The 14,495-nt window shown below is 52.6% G+C and overlaps 1 protein-coding gene across 1 annotated transcript; it reads right to left on the bottom strand.

Annotated features, from left to right (window-relative positions):
- Nucleotides 1–12,705: 12,705 nt before the first annotated feature.
- Nucleotides 12,706–13,287, bottom strand: EI90DRAFT_3124431 (uncharacterized protein; the record flags this gene model as incomplete). The annotated part of the gene is made up of 1 exon (XM_039063716.1): nt 12,706–13,287. The coding sequence occupies one exon, from the start codon at nt 13,285–13,287 to the stop codon at nt 12,706–12,708; it is 582 nt and encodes a 193-aa protein (XP_038915472.1).
- Between the last annotated feature and the right edge of the window lie 1,208 nt (nt 13,288–14,495).

Here is a 14,495-nt window from a genome sequence, read left to right as displayed (position 1 = left end):
AAAGTCCATCGAAACCCAGTCCCCCTTGTTTGATGCGAAATTCCGCATCTCAAAAGACGCAGGAAAATACCCCGCAAACAGACCGCTCTCAACGAAGAGAACGCTAACGGCTCACATAAAAATAGCAGGCATAAAAGCCTATGTGCTATTCGATAGTGGAGCCGAAACGGACGCGTCCGGACTTTGTCCGCGTGGTCCACATCCCAATTCTCCAATTGGAGAACCCAGTCATCCTTCAAATGGGGACGAAAGGAACAAGATCACAGATCCTGTTCGGAACCAACGTGGACGTTGAGATCAACGGCCACGTAGAAAAACACTACTTCGATGTAATTAACATCAACAGATACGATGCCATCTTCGGTGCCCCCTGGTTAAACAAAAACCAGGTAAGCTTAGACTTCCGGTCCCACAACAAGGGCAACATAGACACCCTTGGAATAAGCGAAGACCATGTGACGAGATCACACGGATGGAAAACTCGAGCAAGAGCCCGAGAACAACCAAAAAAGAAGCCCCCCTGACAGGGAGGCGGGATTGAAACACACCTCAGGGTAATCACAAGAAAATACCCTGAAGGTTGGCCCAATCCTAGTCCGGAAGGACTAGAACTTCCAGATGTATCATACCTGGAAGGTCTCTCCATGAACAACCCCGAGTTCGAAATACTCAGGGAGTGGTGGAGAGAAAAATTTGAAACTGTAATGGTGCCAGCACCATTAGAAATGCCTCCCTTGAGGGAGGTGAACCATCAAATCCTGTTGAAGGATCCGAACAAGAAATTTCGGGAAAACACCCCGAGATGTCCCGCAGCACTGCAGGAAGCACTAGCGACCAAAATAGATCGCTATGTAAAAGCAGGATGGTGGTATCCTGCGAACAGCGAGCGAGCATGCCCGCTACTGTGCATCCGCAAAGCAGATGGATCTTTGCGCATGGTAATAGACACGAGGAACCATAACTCAAACACGATCCTCGACGTCACACCAATGCCAGACATGCAACTGATCCAAGAATCAGTCGCCAGAGCAACATACCGATCCAAGATCGATATGTCGGATGCATACGAACAAATACGCATGGATCCAGAAGACGTCCATAGGACGACATTCTCCATGCCCCATGGGACGTACAACTCGAACACAATGCAGCAAGGAGACTGCAACGCTCCCTGCACCTTCCAGCGCGCACTGACCTGGCAACTACGAGGAGAAGTAGGCAGACCCCTACACGTCTGGTTCGACAATATATTCACCAGCACAAGCTCGGTGGAAAACCACAATAAAGCACTATTGTGGTTAGTCACTCGCCTAAAAGGGGCGAAATTCTACATAAGCCGGAAAAAATTCCAGCCATTTGCCCCAATCCTAGACGTTCTAGGAAGCCGAGTGGACGAACAGGGCATCCACGCTCAAGTGGATAAAATGGAAAAAATCCGCAACTGGCGAGAGCCAGTAGACCACACAGGAGTCCTAAGATTCCTGGGAATGGTAGAATATCTATCGATATTCATGCCAAACGTCAGCGGTTACACAGGACCACTGCAAACAATCTGCTCAAACAAGCAGACATTCAGGTGGACACCACTCCACCAGAAATGCTTCAACGAAATCAAACGTCTAGCATGCAGGGCTCCGATCCTGAAGCCCATCCAGTGGAACCCACCGGAAAGCCTCTCAGAAGAAGAGAGGACCAAACTCCATGTCTGGGTCATAACAGACACATGCCCAGCAGGCATGGGTGCATTAATTGGACAAGGCGAAAGGTGGCAGACTTGCCGCCCGGCCGCATTCATGTCCAAAAAGTTCACCAACACACAATGTAGGTACTTCGCCTATGAGCTCGAGGCACTGGGTGTCCTCGAAGCACTCATGAGATGGCAAGATGACCTCATGGGAGGCCGTGAATTCACAGTAATCACAGACCACAAAGCTTTGGAATATTTCAAAGCGAAAAACCACAACTCAGGGAGACACCTGAGATGGCAAGCCTTTTTTGCAAGCTTCAATTGCGAAATAAAATACGTGGAAGGCCACAAATGGCAGATGCACTCTCACGATACTACGACTCGTCAACGGATGAGGATCTGCATTTCGACGATTATGTGTCGGCGGACATCCACCTGGACAAAAATGCAGAAGACATTATCCCCAACAGAATCGAGGAATACGAAGAACTGCTACTAAGCAGTACCCTGAGTAAAAACTCAGAGAGAAAGAGACTCGCAGCAATACGTGCGAAAAACACCCTAGAGGAAGCTCTAGGGGGGAGTGCCCAAAATCTGGAAGAAATCATAACTCCAGAAGAGAACCTTCGAAAACAATTCGAAGAAAAAGACCTCATTGAGGCAATAAAATCTGGATACTTGAAAAGCCAGATCCACCGGGAAATCCTAGAGAACCCGGGGAATTTCAAAAACTTCTCCGTAAAAGACGGGCTGATAACCCGACTTGGAGAAGGAGGAACGACCCAAATAGTAGTCCCGAAAGGAAACTATGAAAGGAAGTCCATTTGGGGAATAATCCTCGAGAACATCCACGAAACACTTGGACACCTAGGATCCAAGAAAACAGTGGAAACCCTCTGTCGACACTTCTGGTGGAAGTCGATGAGAAAGGATACCCACAAGTTCTGCAGGTCTTGCGGAACTTGTCAAATGACAAAGAAAAGCACCAGGAGAAATCCCGGAATGCTTCACCCACTCCCGACCCCGGAGACACCATGGTCGTCAATAGCCATGGACTTCACAGGTCCATTCCCAACAAGCTTGGGATATGATTACCTCTGGGTAATCATCTGTAGGTTGATGTCCAACGTCCACCTAATTCCAATAAAGACAACAACGAACGCACTAGAACTAGCATTCGTATTTCTTCGTGAAGTTGTAAGACTCCACGGTCTACCACACTCGATCATATCAGATCGAGACTCAAAATTCACGTCAAAATTTTGGCACGAACTACATCGAATACTCGGTGTACAGTTGAAATTCACAACTGCATTCCACCCGCAAGGCGACGGCCAAGCGGAAAGAATGATACAAAAAGTAGTACAAATACTACGCGTGATGGTTAGACCAGACCAATGTGACTGGGCAGCGAAACTGTTGATGGCGGAATTCACGATCAATGCGAGCTCGAACACATCGACAGGATTTGCCCCGTTTGAATTAATCTATGGCCATATGCCAAAGATGTGCCTAACAGCACCACTCTCGGACTACCCGGGAGTAAATGACTTCGCTCAAAAAGCGAAGGAGAACCTCATGGCAGCACACAACGCGATAATACATAATCGCGCTGCTCAAACAATCCAGGCGAATAAGAAAAGACGCCCGGACCCGCCTTTGAGAAAAGGCGAGCTCGCATACTTATCCACGGATAAGCTGAACCTACCCAAAGGCAGGGCAGGAAAACTAAAGCCCTTATACATAGGGCCTTACGAAATTCTGGAAACATTTCCAGAAATGTCAAACTACGTCCTCAAGTTGCCACCACAACTTGAACAACGCGGAATCCAGCCAAGATTCCATGTATCCCGGCTCGCACCTCACGAGCCGAATGACCAGGAAATCTTCCCAAATAGGGAAGTAAACATATTCTACGATTTTGGGGAAGACCCCGATTGCGAAGCAGTAGTTCGCGAAATCCTAAACCACACATGGGTTCACAACGAACTCTGGTTTAAGGTTAAATGGGAACTAGGGGACACCACATGGGAACCCCTAGGAAATTGCAATGACCTCGTCCACCTGGACGAGTACCTCACCTTACAAAATGTAAGGGAACCAGAAAAACTCCCTATCAAAGAAGACAGGGAACTCTCGGCATCACTACGCCCCCAAAAATGGAGGCGGAGGAAGTAAAGCCGAGGGACGATGGCCCACAGCCAAGAGCGTGGGAAAGTTCTGGGCGAGTAACTCGCCCGGACAGCCACACCATGTACTAGAAATCACATGGGCTAGGCGAGTAACCCGCCTAGACCACGTGAACCACAGGCTCACATGCAAAAGAACACACATCTGCAGCGAATCCCACACACGCAAGAACGAAAACCCCTCCCACCACCACGAGTAACATAACGATGAAATGTCGTTCTCTGGGGGAGGCAACCCTCGGTTTGATCCAAACAAACCACCGGATATCGAAATACGACAACCCGGGGAGCAAGGCTCCCTGGAACAACAACAACACCAGGCACAGATAAGCGCCATGGATTACACGATGCACGCAGCACAAATGAGTGCTGCGAACCAACAACCATCCGCGTTGCTAACAGGCACCGCATACCCCCAGCCTCCCCAAAGAGGCTTCCAACCATACGCGGTGCAAACCGCACCGATGGCGCAACAAGCGCCATTCCAGGGGCAGCATTTGCTGCTGCAGCCCCAGGCATACTCCCCAGGGAACTTCCCTGGCCAGATCAACCCCTGGATTAGCCAATTCGGCCCAGGTCCAACAACACCCCAGCCAAACGCAGGCTGGGAATCAGCTATCGTGTCAGCGGTAGCTGCTCAGACAGGTCAGCTCTGTGAGGAGCTGAAAGAGATGAAGTCCCTCATAGGAGGGAGACGAGGGAGCGACAGCGGCTCCTCGTCCAGACCGTCCAAATGAGCACGGTCTGATAACTCGAGGGCGTCAGAAGACGCCTGCGACCATTGTGCCCACTGGAGGCGCGAATACAACAGAGCACGAAGAGATGCTGAGGGCATCTTTGACTCTCTGAAAGACACAGAGAGAGAAGTCGATCTCCAAAAAAGGGAGATCGAATTACTGAAACGCGAGCTCAGAGAGGCACGCGCACTGGCAGACCTCGCTGCCAAACCCATCATGATGGGGGCCTCCCAGGTCAGGGGGAGGGGATACGGTGCAGGGGCACTGACTATCCCGCCACCCCGTGGGCAGGCGACCCTGTCCGGGTTGCATAAGGGCCCGCCCTCAGAGGGGCAAACCCATGTCGAGGGGAAGAGGGAGAGCGGTAGGCAACCCATGGCAGACCCTAAAACGGGGACCACTGCCAGAGGCGGCGGGCCAGTGAGTACCTCAGCACCCTATGGGCAAGCTACCCTGCAGGGAAGTGTCCACATGCTATACGAGACCGCCGAACTCAACGAGTTCGGCAAAGTCAAAGCTCCAGTCGACATAACAATCGACCCCAACTTCCCCATGAGGAGAATAATGGGGTCAGAAGTGGCGCATGACGCCGCATATGCTTGGTGGACAAGTGTGAGTGGGAAAGAATTCGTACACTGGTACGAACAGGCCGAAGCCGCCTTCAAAAGCGGCAAGGTACACAGAACCCTTCACGAAAAAGCGAAGGAAACCGAGAAATACTTCTTGGGACTCCCAAGTATCGCAAGACTCATGGAGGAATATAATTCCCCAGAGAATAAGGGAAAAATCTCCTGGGAAAGTCTAGGCAAAGCTGCCTACTTAAAGTCCCAGTTCAAACCACTCAGGACTCCTGAGGAACGTGCTGCAAGAACTGCGGAACGGGAAGCGAAAGCTTCCAAATACCGGGAAAGAGATGCAAGTCTCCATGCTGGACAACCAGCCCAACGACCACCCTTCCCCACGGGAAGAACGGTAGACCTACCATACTCTACACCTGAGCCAAGCAGCTCAGGAACACAACAACCCGCTCCCACCCAGGGAGCACCCACTTCGTCGAGCCCACAGCCTGACAATGTAGCCCAGGCTACATCATCGCATCCGATGCAGCAATCGGATGTCCAGATGAACAACCCGGAGGAAAACCCTCCTCCGGGGCAATGAATCCACCCTTGAGAGAAGGGAAAGTGACATGGTAATACGCCATCAAGGCGCCCGTGAAAACACCTTCCCCAACTCGAGGCCCCGCACACAATACTGTATGCGAGGAACCGCAAGTAACAATTGCGGAAATCTCCACTCCGTCAAAAGACCCACATCCACCACCGCTCGTGTGTAAACACCACTTACACATGAACCCTCACAGAACAAGTGAGGAACACCAAAGACAGACAACCTTTGGGTCGAAATTCATTTTCGACAAACTCCACCATTTTTTCTCTTCTCTCCCTGCGATACCAATGTATCACCATTCACTTCAAAGTAACGGCCCACACTCATTCATTCCGTAAACCCCCTCTCTTTTCTTCACCGACATGTACAAAATCGCCCACTTTAAAGTGGCGACAACAAAACACTCATTGATAATTCCAAACTCAATGTAAATCAACTATTAAAACTCTGTTTTATTCACTATCAACTTTGTATGCGTCGCAAATGCAACGCAAGGGGGAGAATGTCAGGGCAATAGCCCCGAACCCCGAGTCACATGTAAATTAGATACATATAGTCACGTGGGCAAGTGGGAACCTCCGGGTAACTGCTTACACACCACCGTAAGATACACTATCTTGTATCACTTACGGCCTTGTGTCAGAGTACAGCCCGGTTAAGTCCGGACTGCTTACACACAACTGATGACACACCTGCCCCATACCTGCACAGCCTGATCATCATCCCCGGACTGGCACAGACATTTGTTATATTTCCTTCTGCAGAGCGGCCCCGCTTCGCCGGGTATACTGGCTTTATCATTCCCTGGGTAGCGAGTGAGGAAGATAACTTTCTTCTCTCACTTCCCCTCGCTGCTCAGCTGGAATCCCTATCGCAATCCGCTTTGCCGGGTTCCCCCATTGAGACTGACCCTGTCCCCCTCGGCCTCAGCTCCAGCGAAGGCTCGGGATCCCTCGACTTAGAGTCCGAGCAGCTCGGTACCTTGACACCTTGTGTGCTGAGCCACCCTAAGACCTCACACTTGATTATCTGTGCACAGGGAAACTTGGGCCAAATAATATGCCGTGATTCCAAGACTCCTCCAATGCCTTCTTTAGCATTTGTATCATTTAATTGGCCCATATTCTTCTGGAATTTCACTGAGCACGTGAGCATCTACATAGTCCATATTGTCCCATGACTCCCATCATGCCTGATAATTAGAATATCTCCACAACCACTGAACCGATTAGGGTGAAATTCAACGCTGGGTATTTGGGCATTTTTATCGATTTAATGACCCCAAGATCGTCCTCTTCCATCAGCCTTTGACCTTGTTCTCATGGTCGCGGTCAAGTGCACGGACTTTGTTCATGAGGACATCTCAGGTTGAATTTCTCCACCAAATCTCAACCAATTCCTTCGCAGAAAGGCTCTTTCGGTTCGTACGAAAACCCTCTTTCTTCTTTTTTATTACTCCCCTCTATCATTCTTTCTTTTTCCTAATAATGTACAAGGGTGGGAGCCCAATTTTGATGTATTTGCTGCATAAGGTTCCATGAATTTGAGCACACCCATTATGCACTCCTACAACGTGGAAGTAGATTCCACATTCAGCTTTGAAGCGATCGAGATCCTCGCTGGCTCCCGAGAAAGGCATGGGGGGGGTGACCTTAGGTGGCTTGGGTCCGGGCGTGGGTGTGGGGATGGTGCAGGTGCAGGCACAGAAGCGGGTGGGGGGTGGTTCAGGACTTGGCTCTCCACAATAGCCTGTAGTTCCTGAAACCGGGCTAGGAGGTTGTCATACTGCTCTTCCGTTACCATGGCAGGGGAGGCAGGGGAGGTGGGGGAAACAAGGTTGAAGCCTTTTTCTGCTGTCAGGGACTCGTCTGGGGTCGAGGGAGCCCGGGTGTAGCGTCCAGGGCTGAGAACCTGGTGGGGGGCAGATCAGGCATGTGTACTGACAGGCCCGATGCGGGACAATGGTCCCTGGCCACTTAGACTGAAGTGGAAAGATGAGAAGAAGGCTACTTCTTCGGTTCCCACTTCAGGTATGTTTATATACATGTGGCTTAGGTCACCTGATGGATGCCATGTCACCCTCACACACAGCCGTAATCACCCGGGTGTCTCTGTGGGAGATCCCGAGGGCATCCGGTGTGAGCATGCGCACAGTGGGGAGTCACCCGAAGTGTCTGGGCCGGGTGTGTTGTGGGCGTGCTGTAGGTGGGTCAATGGTACATTGATACAAGGAAAGGTCATCCATGTAAAATAAAGAGAAGATAAAGACAAAGTAAAATAGAGGGAAGATAAGGAAGTAGAAATGGAGAGGGAGGAAGGAAGGGGGAGGAGGTTGAGGGAGGGGCTGGCCAGTGGGGTACCGGGTCAGGTGGGGCCAGGTGGAGCTGGGTCAGGCTGGCATGCCCTGACACAGCCCTGCTAGTGGTCAAGCTGACCCCTCCGCTCCTTACCACCTGCAGACAGATGGACAGACAGAGTGGGTGAACCAGGAGATAGAAGCCTACCTCCAAGTGTTTGTCAACCACCGCCAGGACGACTGGGCGGACTGGCTCCTGCTAGCGGAGTTCTCCCACAACAACTGCATCAACACATCCACCCACCACACCCCCTTTGAGCTCGACACCGGTCAGCACCCCAGGAGGCAGTCCCTGGCCACTTAGACTGAAGTGGGAAAGGGTGAGAAGAAGGCTACTTCTTCGGTTCCCACTTCAGGTATGTTTATATACATGCGGCTTAGGTCACATGACGGGTGCCACGTCATCCTCGCATACAGCCATAGTCTCCCGGGTGTCCCCGTGGGGGACCCCGAGGGCGTCCGCTGTGAACGCGCGAGCTGGAGATAGTGGGGGTCGCCCGAGGCACCCGGGCTGGGCGTGTCGTGAGCGCGCTGCGGGTGGGTCAATGGTACATTGATACAAGGAAAGGTCGTCCGTGTAGAATAAAGAGAAAATAAAGAGAAGGTGAAATAAGTAAAGAGGGAGTGGAATGGAGAAAGGAGGAAAGAAAGAAGAGGGGGGAGGAGGTAGGGGAAGGCTGGGTGGCGGGGTACCGGGTGAAGTGGGGCCGGGTGGGGCCGGGTCAGGCAGGTGTGCCCTGACAGAAAGTCCGAACTCGGAAGTTAAACTCCGGAATATTGGCAAACGTAATTAAATGGAATGAGCTAACCAATACAATGGGTATAAGCGGAGGTGGGGTCAAAGTCCGAGGTCGGAGCTAAGACCGGAGGTTCCGGAGACAGAGACGCAAACGGGTTCCGGAGTCGGGAGCATAGGTGTTGCGTGCTCGTCTGGAAGGTGTCGAGGATGAGGTCAGGCCCGGAATGTTCCGGAGTCGGACCGAAGGTGGTGTTGGAGCCGGAGGTGGGATAACCTCTTGGAAGTTGGCAAGGAGGAGGTGGCAGAAGGGGTGATGTTCGGTCCGAGATGAGTATCGGAGTGGATGGAGATAGGGTAGGAGAAGGACGGGAGGGTGGAGGTGGCATGAGGGGTGAGGGGTGGTGTGGTGTCGGGTCCGAAGGTGATTATCGGAACGGACAGCGGTAGGGTAGGACTCTGGAAATCAGGTTCGGAGTTCCGGGAGCCCGGAGCGGAGGTCGGGATTGCATGGATATGACACGGAGTTGCCACATCGTCCCCATGCACAGCCCCAGCCACCCGGGTATCCCCATGGGGGATCCCAAAGGGATCCGCTGCAGGCGCGCATGCTGGGTGCACCCGGGGGTCATCCAGAGCATCCGGGGCTAGGTGCATCGTGCGTAGGTCACAGGCGGGTCAGTAGTACATCGATCAAAGGAAAGTCATCTGTGTAAATAGAAATAGAAAGAATAGAGAATGATACAGAGGGGGAATAGAAAGAGGGGAAAGTGGAGGGAGGAGGAAATAGGAAGGGGGAGAAGGGGGTAGCGGGTGTCAGGGTTCAGCACCCTGCCTTAGGGTGCCCCGGACTCCCCACCTACTTTACCCCCTTTTTATTCTTTGACTGTTGCCTTGTTGTTGCCTTTGTGTGTTGTGTACACGCACGCACACGGGATAGCGTGGGAACTTTCTGAGCGAGCAGCTTGCCCAGAATGTTCCCACGGGTCACAGCCACAGTTCTGGGCACCCAGAACGTTCCCACGCTTACTGGGCACTGCCACCTGGATGTTCCCTCCGGGTCACACTACACAACTCTAGGAGCTGTATAGTTGTGGGCATGTGACCCATTCCTTTATATAGCAACCATGTGGGGAGATGAGACCTTTACCCTTCTTCTCATCTCATACCCCGCATAGGCAAGTGTATATATTATCTTTCCTTTTACTATACATCTCATGCCCCGCATAGTGTGAGGACAGGCCAGATGGGGGTTGTCAGAGACCAGATTTAAGACGAAGGAATGTCTCCGTAACGGAGGGCTTTGGCCTCAGCGACTTCTGCCAGGAGCGCTGTGCCTAGTGACACGTCCATGCCCTAACTTACTGACTGGCACCTAGAACCTAGTGGGGGTAACTCTAGTTGATTTTTCTGCTGGGGCGTAACCTATGTACAAGTAGTGTATATATATGGTTACAGCGGAGACGGTTCCACAATTGGCGGAGCCGGACGGAGCGGAGCTAACGGGGTTAAGACATTAGCCGACTGAATATTACCGACGAGTCGGTTCGCGGGGTTAGCGGAAAGGCAGGCGTTAACCCAGAAACGGAAAGGAGGGATAGGCCCGAAGGTGGACTCTGCAGGGCAGGCGAGTGTATTGCCCAGCGGAGGCGGGAGTGCGCTAGCGGACGTCGGAGCTGTCCGGAAGTCTTCGGGACTCCGTACTTAGGGAGGCGTGGGTAATAAATTGAAATGAGGGGGTGGTGACCATCGAGGGGTACCGAGAGGTTTGCGGAATACGGGGGCTCCGAGGTTGGTGAGGGGGGAGCGGAGTTAGAACGGAGGGGTCGGAGAGCCCGGAAGTCGATGGCCGGGAATGGATATGACAGGGGTTGAGGTCAGGGAGCCTCCGAGTCTGAGGCCGGGCCCTGACAGCGGGTGGAGTGGAGCCGGGTGGAGCTGGGTGAAGGCAGGTGTGCCCTGACACAAACTCTGAGAATGAATGGCTCCCCCTCGACAACCTGGCCAATGTGTGCAACCAAATCGAGGAGTTTCACGGAGCACACCCAGATGCCCCCGGAAGGGAATGAGAGAACCCCCTAGCCACTTCAAGGCGAAGCAGCTTAAGGGGGGGTGATGTCAGGGCATGCCGCGCTGCACTGCTCTCTGCCCTCTCTTTCTCCCTTCCTCCTTTTCTTCTTTCTCTTCTCTCTCTCTCTCCTTTCTATCCTTAGATGGATGACCTCTCTCCCTTTTCCATATTTGTAGCACAGACGTGTCCAACGTCGAGCACCCTGCATGGGCACTGCAACACCGAATGCGCTGCGCACCCTTACTTGTATTTCTCTTCTCTTACACCCGGGATAGACTGCGGAGTTGCCCACAACGACCCAGCTTCATCCAAGGTCGACATGGCACCTCCACGTGACCCGCTTTCACATGTATATAAACCTAGTGTCATATCCATCCCCGGCCATCGACTTCTGGTTCCTCCGATCCCTCTGGTCTAACTCCGCTCCTCCCTCACTAACCTCGGAGCTCCCGTATTCCGCAATCCCCTCGGTACCCCTCGATGGTCACCACCCCCTCATTTCAATTTATTACCTACGCCTCCCTAAATACGGAGCCCCGAAGACTTCCGGACAGCTCCAACGTCTGCTAGCGCACTCCCGCCTCCGCTGGGCAATACACTCACCTGCCCTGCAGAGCCCACCTTCAGGCCTATCCCTCCTTTCCATTTCTGGGTTATCGCCTGCCTTTCCACTAACCCTGCGACCCGACTCGTCGGTAATATTCAGTCGGCTAATGTTTAAACCCCGTTAGCTCCGCTCCATTTGGCTCCGCCAATTGCGGACCCGTCTTCGCTGTAACCATATATATATCCCACTTGTACATAGGTTACACCCCAGTAATAAAATCAACTAGAGTTACCCCCCCTTCGGTTCTGATTGCCAGTCAGTAAGTTAGGGCACGGACGTGTCACTAGGCACAGCGCTCTTGGCATAAGTCGCTGAGGCCAAAGTGTCAGGGCACGCCCTGCCCGACCCTCGCTCCGCTCCCCCGCTCCGCACCGCTTCCCCCTCTTCCTTTCTCCTTCCCCCTTTTCCTTCTTTCTTTCTTTCTTTCTTCCTTTCTCACATGGACCACCTTTCCCGCTGCTCAATGTACCACCAGTGCGCATGCCCATTTCCCCTCTTGTATCTCACTGTTCCTATATCGCCGCCATCGCCACCGCACTTACCCCGCACCCACAGCGGGCCCTCTCAGGATCTCCCGCGGAGGCACCCAGAGAGCCGTGGCTGTGTGAGAGGGTGACGTGGCGCGCCCCACGTGACCGATCCTGCATGTATATAATAACGGCTGGAGTGGGAACCGAAGAAGTAGCCTTCTTCTCACATTCCCACTTCAGGCAAGTAGTGTAGCCTTCCCTTTTAATAATAGCTCACATTCCCACTTCAGACTAAGTGGTTGGGGATGCTCACCCCGCGACGAGATCACCGCTATGCACAGCCACTACTCGTCCCACCGAGTCCCGCACGCCGGGACCTCGCCGCTTTCGGAGCTGTCCCTGACACAAAGCCCTCCGTCACAGAGACTCTCCCTCATCTCGAATCCGGTCTCTGACACCTAGCTGAAGCAGGACCGAAGAAGCAGCCTTCTTCTCATTCCCGCTTCAGGCAAGTGTTTCAACCTAGTTTAGCTTTTCACCTTAATGACAATACATTCCTGCTTCAGCCTAAGAAGCCGCACAGGGACATCAGCCTGAGAGAGGGTTACCCGCCATACCGTCTCTCCACCCTGCCACCGCCCAGGCTGTCAATGCCAAGTGTCGTGCCGCTACCCCCACCTCTTCAGAGCCGTCCCTGACACTCTGTGACAACAGCAGTGGCAGTGGGGATCCCTTCAGGTACTGGGACCCCAATGATTGGTTGACCCGTTTGATTGACAGGGACTACAGGGACCTCTTGGGGCGCTTGCACCTCAACAGTGGGTTCTTTTGTCTGCTCAGAGACAACGATGGGATCCCCATTGGTTGATGGGTTTGGAGGTGGGTTTTCCACTGTTACTGCAGGTGGCTTTGGCTCATCACGTCGAGAGAGCGTGAGGAGAATTTCATTTAGTTTCTCGTTTAGTCTTTCTTCCACCTTAATGATGTTGCGGTCTAAACAAGCAATGTTATTGCTATTCCCAGAGATCTGGGTATTCATGTTACGGACATTGCCTGTCATATCCCGGAATCCCGACCTAACAACTTCATCATCCCCTACACCATAACTCCCCACTTCCCAAGTCACCTTCCCTCCTAACTGTCTCAGCTCCGGCCTGGTTGCGGCACACCTTACCTTGGCCACTCCCATCCCGGAAGCTCGGTCCTGGGTCGGAACATTCAGAGACTCCGGATTTGCTCCGACCTCCCAACGGTTCTCCAACATCCCGTGACTTACCTCTAAACCATTCCCCCTCCCATTTCATTTATTGGAGTCACCCAACATCCCTCAGATACATAACTCCACCTTCGGAGCTACCCACATCTTCCGGTGATCCCACTCACGTCATCACTAATTAGTCACCTTCTATTTATAGTACGACTGTTGTCTTCTTTTCATTCAGTCGGCTAACCTCCTCTTACCCATTTCTCGTTCCCATTCATCCTCCAGCCTCTTACTCCGCCCTTCTCGACCCGACACCTCGGTTTCCCGTTAAGGATATCGTTCGGGACCTTTCAGTATCATTCGGCACCTTTTGGTGTTTTCCATTATCACTCGGACTTTGACTCAAGTCCTTCCCATTCCTCCATATATAAATACTTGTAGATTAGAACCTGTAGTTCCCCAGTTCTAATCTCGACTAAAATGTTACCCCAAGTCCCTCTGAGTGAATCCCGACCCCTTCCTACAAGATACCTCAGACACATGAAATACAAGGACTAACTGAGACATAATGGAGGCACAGCGCTCCCTCCGAGTTGCTGAGGCCACGTCCTTCTTAGAGCCTCTTGTACCACCCAGCAGACCCAGGCTTCCTGGAGAAGCTTCGGTCCACTACTGTCAGGGCACATACCCTGACTTAGCCCGGACCCGGACCCGCGTCCGGACCCGCTCCACTTCCCGCGCACTTCCTGCACCGCACGCTCCGCGCGCCGCATGATCCGACCCCGGATCCCACCTCATGTGACTTCCGGGTATCCCCGGAAGTTTTCGCCATATTGGGGCCACTGTGGGAAAGTGAGAAGTTAACCTTCTTCTCACTTTCTTACCCACAGTAGGCAAGTGTAGCCTACTCTTCATTTATCTATACACTTTCTTACCCACAGTAGCCATGCCCTGAGATGGGCTGTGTTTACAGGCCAGACTGTGGACTGTAGAGAGGGGTCATGGGGACCCGGGGTCCGTCCCCTGACAACTACCGGAGCTCTCGGACCCCCTCTAGTTGAGCCCTGCCTGCATTCGGACTCATGCATTTTCCCCTACATTCGGGGTTTTTGACATCACCCCTCAAGTCAGCGATGTCTTCGTCAACTTGGTCGATGCGATTTCTTAATACTCGCACCATTTCAGACATGAGGGAGTGGGTTGGGGATGGAGGATGCGATGCATGCCTTGGGACATATGCTGTGAGAGTCTCAGCTACGAGGGCTTCA

This window comes from Cantharellus anzutake (assembly GCF_015039405.1).
Source record: "Cantharellus anzutake strain C23 chromosome Unknown EI90scaffold_27, whole genome shotgun sequence".
NCBI lineage: Eukaryota > Fungi > Basidiomycota > Agaricomycetes > Cantharellales > Hydnaceae > Cantharellus > Cantharellus anzutake.
The sequence above is the reverse complement of the archived record's forward strand: the minus strand, read 5'-3'. Positions and strand labels throughout refer to the sequence as shown.